Raw genomic sequence first — 9,060 nt, 5'->3', positions numbered from 1 at the left:
TACGTTTTATCATTTCCTGTAGTTTCGGAAATACCTTATCTTATCGCACTAAAACTCGATCGGAATTCGGTGTGCTCGTTACATTCCTCTATGATTCAGATGCTCAGATGACTCGTCGACTCGACTCAAATGGCGTCTCGTCGAGCGGATGACAGTGACTCATGACAGTGACTCAAATGTTACCCTCAGTCTATAATGTAGTCCCGCAACGTACACTAACAGGAACACTTTTCTCTCTCTCTATGTTTCAGAACTCCAGAACGCTGACCAATTTGGGGATGCTTGCCGGAGGCAAGCGGCTACGAGCGAACATGGACAAATGATTATCCAATCGAGTTTTTTCGGTTGGCAGTAACAATTTGTTGAACGCGAATCCCACAAGACCCCGGCCACCGATCAAAGGTAGCCCCATCCGCTAGATGGCCACGATGACGTTCGACGATGAGCCTCCGCCCGAGCCGCGAGACGGCTGGCTGCTGGTGCGGGTCTTCGTCCCCGAGCTCAACGTACACAAGTGTCTCCAGTTCCCCTCGGACAAGGTCGTGTGGGATGTGAAGCAGCAGTGTCTGGCGTCGCTGCCAAAGGTAAGTCAGAACGTCTCGAAGGTGTGCTGCCTGCCTGCTGATGCATGTAGCCGACTCATGCAACCGACCTTCTGCTCATAATGACCTTGCGAATGTTGTCCAATGCTCGTCCAGCTGTACCGAAGGACACCTCGGCTCATTCGCGTGATAAGCGCATGCCACTTTTTGACAACCTGTTCGGAAGTGCCAACTAGGGATTCCATCGCATTAACGCACTGCGCGGAGTTGTGGCGGCGTTATCTTATCGCACGCCCGAAGACACATCATAAAACTCAACACACCAATCGATCACTCCATATCAATCCATATCGGTTCCGCTACTTCGTTTTCGGGTATGCTTCGACGCCGACGAGAGTTGATTTGCTAGAGCCGCAAGACTTTCGTTCGAAGGTTAGATGTTTTGGATTTCCCAAGCAGATGTTTTAGTGTTTTATGTTGTTGGTTAGAGAACCGAAATGCTTCATGTTGTTTGAGACACCCCCTAGGCCATACGCGGAATAAGGTTTCTACGGTTGATGTTATCAGCTTGTGACCTCCGCGTTCTCTCACAATGGTTTGTCGCCCGGCCGGTCAACAAGATCATAAACTTTATGTAACTCAGCCGTGTTGTCGGTTGTTAAAAGCATGTTAAGATTCTCCACGTTACTCTCGGGTGCCACGTTAATCTCGTGAGCAGCGCAACGGAGCACAATTTGACTAATTGTAGTTGAAGGGCTTCAACTTTTGGGCGCCCCACCTGCGTGCGAGTCATGTTACCTGTTGGCGCCGCTCACACCGTCTCGTGGTCTTTCAGTCTTTCAGAAAAAGCCCGTACTTTGGCGCCCAGGCTTCGGCCCGAAAAGTAGGTCTAGTGCTCGCTCTGGTGTACGCGCCAACCGTGGACGATGTCGACGGCTACCACGACGGTGACCATGAAAGTATAACGCGTAGGATCCAATCGACTCGATTACGATGGAACCCCGTGTGGACCTGATTTGCTATGCCGCGTTTCAGTAAAAAAGTGTCGTGCGAAGAAAAGTTCAATCCACGAACTAAAGTAACTGTCCAACCAGAGTGCTAACGAGATGACATATTTCTATCATCCACGCGGCATTCGTTTGCTCGAAGTAAATTTTCTCTTACGACGACCGTGTCGTGAGAAGCGTCTTCTCGTATGACAATTTGCTGTGAAGGAACTGTGGCGTTTAAGGTGAAAACCCCCCATGATATCCGGACAGAGAGAGATTTGTGCGGACATTTTCAAGTAATCATGATTGTTGATTAAAGTTATGAATTTTAATTAATTTAGTTGTATATTTCGTTGTAGTTCCGATGGGCTCCGTTGTCTAGATGAAATGCAAAAGAAATTTCCACATGTAGTCTTATTTACTTGGAAAATTGGAAACAATTGCAATGTACAAACGTATCATGGAGCACTGAACGAGCATCCATGTCGCAGGTACTCCTACTGAAGACAAGACTGCTCTAACTCCTGTTAGGTCGCGATGGAACCACAGAAGTTCAGTCTTTAGACCAGATTTAGACCATATTAGAAACTTAGAAATAACCAAATTTCACGTTGCTCACGTTAGCAAAAAAAAAGTTAGAGAACAATGTTTAAAAGGTCCTGCATTCACTAAGGTTAGGAGGTTAGTGGTCGTCGGGCTAAAAGTTTGGCTAAAAAGAAATCCTTTTTTTGCGTGAATGCTTTGCGGTTGGTCAATTTCTTGTCACTCAGGAATTTTCGCAATGCGTGAAAAGGTGATAGTTGCTTGGTGCAAGACTCGGACTATATGGTGGATGCATTAGAACTTCCCAACCAAGCTCCCGAACTTTCTGGAGAGTCATTATAGACGGTTGTGGCTTTGTGTTGTCCTGATGGAACACAATTTTTCTTCTGTTGGCCAATCCATAAGATCTGAATTTACTGTTTGCCCATACGGAAGCAACTCATAGTAGATGATTCCTTTCAAGCCTCACCAAATACACAGTGGAACATTCTTGGCCACTAGTATTGGTTTTGCTACCGGTTGAGCTGCTTCATCACGCTTAGATCACGATCGTTTTCGCATAATTTTGTCTTAAGTGACCCATTTCTCATCTACTGTCACCCGAGTATAAACATGAAACTATTTGACCGATACTTTACAAGATAACGATCACTGCATCCATCTACCAAGAATATGATGGATTTCTGTTTAGCCAAACTTATATTTTTTTGTTAATACTATATTTACTGTACGTTCCATTTAGTCAACTCTCGTGAAAAACAAGAGCCTCAGTTCAGGTCTCCCAGTCACCAATCTCCCTGTACACTGGGCAGTCCACCATTGGATTCCTCAGGCAAAACAAGTCAGCAATAGTTGTGGCACTTCTTTCCGAGAAACTGGATGAGCTTTCTTCACCGCGGCAAGAAGATAACCGTCACCAGTCGCCAAGCTCGGCCGACAGAAAGGGGTAACCCACCCCTCCCTCGTATCGGCGGAAGATGTATTTTATGTGTTATGCGGCATTGATTCCACGGCGGATCTATTTCTGGTGAGATGGCACGTATTCCGCTTTTGTTCGCCGCCTATCGCGCCGGGGCCATTCTTCTGCCGAGGTCTGGATCATCTGGAGATGCACGGCGCCGTTCTGCGCGGTGCATTGTCGGGTGCACAATGGGCAGAAGCAGCGCGGAACGGAGGGGTGGGTGGAAAGCGGGGTTGGCTCCAAGAATTGCGGCCAACGCACGTTTGCTCCAGCGCGCTCGATACAGGTGCTTTTTTGCTTGGGGCGCGCACGGAATGCATCCGCGTCTCACAGCGCGCATGCTTTCGCCTCCCCGACAGCGAAAGGAAGTGAGAAGTCCTACAAATGTGGGCACACACCGCGGTGTGGTATTCGGTACACCGAGCGAGAAAAGGGTCACCGAATGTGGAGCTCCCGTTCACATGTGTCCATCAAACACACACACACACACATAGGCAGACGCGTGCACAGATTGTGTTTGTGTGCCATAAGTGGAGAAACCGTATCAGCGCCGGCCAGGAACTCATCATTCACCGAGGGAGTAATTTGTGATATTTTTACCGATCAATGGCCGAGGCCGAGCCACCGAAATGGCCCGTCTTGTGAGACGAGCGTCGTCACTTCTGTCAACGCGTCCGGACGAGATGAAGAATTGGGAGTGAAATCCAAACAGAAAACGCTGTACCCCAACTGTTGCAGCCAGTGTTGAAGTTGATGAAAGTGATTACCTAAGTATATTGAGTGCATGCATCTTGTGTGTGCATCGAGGTTAGTAGTTGATCCGTTGCTGCTGCCTGGCTGGGGAAAAGCGGAACACACGAAGCAGCGAAGGGGTTCGCGATGCGCAAAAAACCTGCTTCACGGACACAGAAGGGCTGGTTGGATGTGAGCCCGTTGTGGAGGAAGAAATGGAAGGAACCTATTTATGATGTGCGCTTTTGGCGCTGATGGCCAGGTCTCTTTGTATCGGTCGGTGTGGCGGGCTTTAATCACGCGCCGCTATCGTGCAGTCCGTGGAACGTTTCGTTCCAATTTCATTCACTATTCCCTCCGTGTCTAATGCTGGCCCTGCACTCTAACACATGGGCTGAAAAGTGGCGAGTCTAAGATGGAAAACGCCTCTTTTTTGTTTAAAATTGGCTTTTTCATCAACCTGATCTTCATCAAGAGCCACAGAATCGTTTCAGCGCCGCTCTAACATTTTAATGCCACTTTTATAGAACGATGTACCTTTTGCCTCGAAATGGGTCTCAGTTTCAGCGCTAGCCTCTTCATTCGAGTGATTTTTTTTACCGGTGAGTATTTTCTTAAGGTCTGCGACCAGTCAGCAATCGCTGGGAACCAAATCTGATGAAAACGGTGCATGTGGGGCCAATTCGAAGCTCGATTCATGAAGTTTTGCCATTGATTTGATTGACTTGTGCGTTATCTGAATGAAACAACATTTGTTTCTTTGCCATAGGCTGTCGTTGCAGATCCCGAAATACCTAGGCCATAATCTTTCCAGCCGTTTATTGTGCTTTCGGGTGCTTTCGGGTGCTTTGGGCGAGGTTCAACAAGTTTCTCTCCCTTCACAGGACGATCGTTTGGATTCCGGAACGAAGTGACATATCCATGTTTCAACTATTGTCACATATCCATACGCAAAAATTCCGGCTTGTTACGTTTAAATATGGCCTAACACCAACGCTCATCACAATCACAATGCAATCATCACTATGTTCTTGTAATTGGTCAACAGTGAGCAGCAGTGGTCAACGTTTGAAGTCAGCAAACCAACGTTTTATTGTTCCTATTTCTGATGGAGTCCTTATCACACTTTTCAAGCCATTGCTTTACTTGAACGGTATTTTTCCCCCTATCAAGAGACAATGTAAAATTATAACAATTATAATTTTGATCCTTTGTGTTGAAAATAACAAAAGTAATAATAAACTCTTACGACAATAATGCCATAAATTTATGATTATCATGAAATTTTACCAGCTTTCTATTGAAGGTAGGAAGGAAGGTAGTACTAACTGAAAAAGCGATGAATGCAATAAGACTACCGCCATCGGTTGTTTTAGGCTCGGAAATTTTCAACCCATGGGTCACTCCGCAAGGCACCGTTGCGCACGGAACAGAGTGCATTTTGCGTGCTGCAGTTCCATAGAGGACCCCATTTCAAAGTGAACCACACGATTTCATGTGATATCTGAGCGCTTGAACTATGTAGAAGAATCACAGGGAACAAACTTTCATGAAGAGTCTAGACATCATGTCAGCCCGTCAGAGGAACTGCCTGTTGATTCGTCTTTGAAGTACGCAAGTTCCTTCCTTTTTTACACGGCCATATTGTCTTACATCAACCTGAAACGTACACACCGCCGAGAACCTGGCCGGCAGTCGAGACGGCGATAAATAAAACCCAAAAGAGCCTTTTTTTCTTTCGGTTTTGTGAAAACGAACAACGCGAAGGTCCAGCCGCGGAGCCAAACGTCGCCCGGCCGGCCACCTCGCCATTCCCATTGATCGGTGGAGCGCTAAAACGTAATCGATTGGGGTGGTGCGCCCCCTTTACACAGGCGGACCGTCATCGTTGCCGTCATCGGTGGTGAAGGTACGCGATTCTCTACAAACGCGGCGGCCCAAAACCGGCTTGGAATGCAGCCTCTCTCGAGTGGCCAGTCAGCCAGCCCAGCACACCACCACACGTACACGGAGTCCGGAGTCCGGACTTCGGCCACGGCGGAATCGGCGCTTCAGGCGACGGCACCGAGAAGGCAACGGGGGGGGGTCCCTGATGGAAGCGCCTTTTAAAAAACCGGTTCCTCCAGCGCGGGTCTGCTGCGGTCTGCGGGAGTCATTTTTTTGCCCGTTCGCAGAGCTTGCGTTTCGTTTCGAAACTCCCCACCAGAGTGCGCCCTCGAGTCGGTGCGGTGGCCGCGCGCTGGTCACCGTGAGGCGGAAAAGAGAAATGGGTTAAGCTAAAAGCACCACCACCGTGTGCCCGGGACACGGGTTGGTAGGGTGGGCTGTGCAGAAGGGTTCGGAATTCGGGAACCGCGCCACATTGCTCCCTCCACAGAAGGACCGTTTGAAACGGTTTGACGGAACCGGCGTGGATGTGTTCGTTCGTTTGGCCGACCACGTCACGACACACAGACACACGCGACCACAGCACAGTAATCACCGTTGGTGTGGAAAAGCGGGAACTGGCACACACTGGCGACTGGTGGTCAATACTCGCGAGGTCGCGATTCCTGATCTGGTACTAGAAATTGCGATCGGGACCACCGGCACCAAAACTCACGGAGTGGAGCGTGGAGTAATGAAGAACTATTCTCCATAAGCGCCATAAGTTGTTTAACTATTTTGGATATTCGCCTGACTGGATCACTGTACTCGACGATGAACTACGGATTACATGCAACAGCGACGCCCAAGTGAGCTCTCCAAACTCTGACGGAAAGGTAAAAGACCAAAGGCGATGTTTTCTTCCCAGTCAACAACAGTCGTGCGCTCCTCGGATGTTGACGACCTCCAGCGTCGAGAATTTCTCCTCCATCTTCCGACCTGTAGTGCCCGCCGTCGATACTGGGTCAACAACCATGGGCGCGACCAGGAGTTGGGTTTGAGCTTTAAGGGCTTTCTGACTCTCAGACGGCAGAAAATCCCCTGCGGGTGACGACCACTTTGTGTGGGTCGCGGCCGGCCCAAGACCTTCGGTGAAAATGCACTCGTGACTATTCTGGACCGCCGTCTGCCCTCCGGTGCATTCTTCCTTTGCGATACCATCAATCGATCAGTGGCCTTTCTCTCTGACATGCATCTTGGCATCGTCGGGCTCGACGTCCGGCCCTAATTTCCAACGTTTTGTCGAACGATTGCTCATCCGTTCCCCACTGGCCTCTAAAGGCTTTACTGCCAAACCGTTTGCCAAACGGAAACGGAAAACATAATCCGGACGCGATGGGGGGAAGGGTGCGCTGCCAAAGAAAGTTCTCGGCCTGCCGATGGAACGGGATCGGACCGAGAGGGCGACTGCACTCGTTGTCGATTGGATCGACCATTGGAATATCATAAATCGCTCAAATGTCAGCGATAGGCGAGGGATAAGATTTATGGTGCTCTCGCGTGCCTGTCTGTCTGTCGCTGCAAAGGGTTGACATCGTTAAATTTGTGGCAACATTGAATGACGTTTAAGGACACGCGCTCAATGTCGACTAGGAGCTTATGGTTTCTTCGTTTATTGTTTAATTTATGGGGTTTAAACTTCAGGCTGCGTTTCGGGTTGCTCCCATTTTTCGGTACGACACTCGCCGGTATCAATGATTAACGTTCCGATACACACACTGGTTGGCCTATTTCATGCACGATGGATTAACACTCCGGAACGCGTCCAGAAGGAAGATTTGGAAGCACACACCCCGCGCTTGGACGCCGCCGCGGGGCTAACGGTTTTTGCCAATAGAAACCCCATCTTTTTGTCTCGCAGTAACGCACCGGTTGGCCCAAAGCCGCCGAACTTTCGATGCGAAAAACCAGAGGTGAACCGCAACTAAAAGTAGCGGGTTTTTGCGGGGCTTTCCGTGCTTCGCCGCCACCCGCGGGGCGTAACGGTCGGAAAATTAGACTTTTCAATGCTGCTGCGAGATTGCATAATTTTGGCACTTGCGGCTGAGGTGATTTGGGGATGACCAGGTGTTACAAGGTGCCAGGCGCCCACCAGGATGATGATTAAAACATTATGACCCCGTGACACATTGAAGCCGCAGAACTATCGGAAAATATTCACGAATGTATTCAGCTATCAGCATTATCATTCACTTTGATACCACTATCACTTCCGAGCACTTTAGTTATCAGCATGATATTTGGATCGATTTGTTGTCGGCGCTCCAGTAGCGTGAATGTTGTGTCCACTGCACGTGTCCCGAATTGGATGCAATTCAGGTCGAATGTTTATGCATGCCATTTACCTCATTTTCTTTGCTTAATCCGTTGCTCAGTCAAGCTCAGGCTCGGATTTATTTAGTATTTTGTTTGTTGTTGTTTATTTTTCTTTTTTAATGCCTTTTCGCACCGTTCTACTCGCCGTCGCACTGCGCACTGATCGTTTATGGCTACCAATAACTACTGGAAATCAATGGATCATCGGCTTCGTGGACGACGACGACACCGGAAAAACGTGTGCACTTTTCCACAAAAATAATTAACCCTCTGGGAACGCGCGTAGGTTGCCTATTGGTTTTGGGTAAGGACAATTTTCGACATCATTTTGGCATGTTTGGCTGCGTTGCATGTGGACTTAAGTAAGAACCAAATGATGCTGCGAACACTCGATCGATTCCTGACCCCCGGGGGCGGACCTCGCAGATAACCTCGCGTAGCAGAGGTAAACAATGCGATTTTCATTTAGAGTGGGTGCCGGGGGTCAAATTTTTCCAACCGCTGGTAGATTGTAACCTTTACATAGTTCAACACACGGCCCAAAATATGGCAGAAGCCTCGCCGTGGCATCATTAGCCGGCAACATCCATTGACGCTGGCAAGGTATGAAAGGCAGAGGCGACCTTCAGACCGGATGGATGGATGGGACCTTGGATGGGAGAGCGGATGAAGCGAATGAAAGTGAGACACGCCAACCGCAAAACTCCAAAAACCGCACACACGCCCGCGCGCGCATGTTGATTCATCAAACCGCGCATCACGGTGCGTCCATATTCCATGTTGTTGGCGGCACTAATGTTGGGCAATCCGTCACAATCGATGATGAAGGCTCAGAAATGGCGCATTATTTGTGGTTCATCAAAGTTATTCGGCACACTTCCTTATTAGTGGACGTGTGATTGGCTGCTTAAAGGCTCGTCCATAAACATCTAAATTATTTCAGCTCGCGAGCACGTGTAATCTTTGGACAGGAAGTCTTTGCTTTGCTTTTTGCGCCACATTGCGCCAACAGACTGGTTGCACTACTTCGCGCCCTGACCAGTACTTCAGA

The 9,060-nt window shown here is 48.9% G+C and overlaps 1 protein-coding gene across 1 annotated transcript in view; it reads left to right on the top strand.

Moving 5' to 3' along the window:
- The first annotated feature begins 419 nt into the window (after nucleotides 1-419).
- The window catches only part of LOC128268712 (SH3 and multiple ankyrin repeat domains protein 3), a 64,256-nt gene continuing 55,615 nt past the window's right edge, over nucleotides 420-9,060 (top strand). The window contains exons 1-2 of the mRNA XM_053005907.1: nucleotides 420-584; nucleotides 8,296-8,313. Of these exons, the coding sequence (XP_052861867.1) occupies nucleotides 420-584; nucleotides 8,296-8,313 (183 nt within the window). The remainder of the gene's footprint in view (nucleotides 585-8,295; nucleotides 8,314-9,060) is intronic.

This window comes from Anopheles cruzii, chromosome 2 (genome assembly GCF_943734635.1).
Source record: "Anopheles cruzii chromosome 2, idAnoCruzAS_RS32_06, whole genome shotgun sequence".
Taxonomy (NCBI): Eukaryota; Metazoa; Arthropoda; class Insecta; order Diptera; family Culicidae; genus Anopheles; species Anopheles cruzii.
Note: the sequence above shows the minus strand (reverse complement) of the source record. Positions and strands in the feature narration are given on the sequence as shown.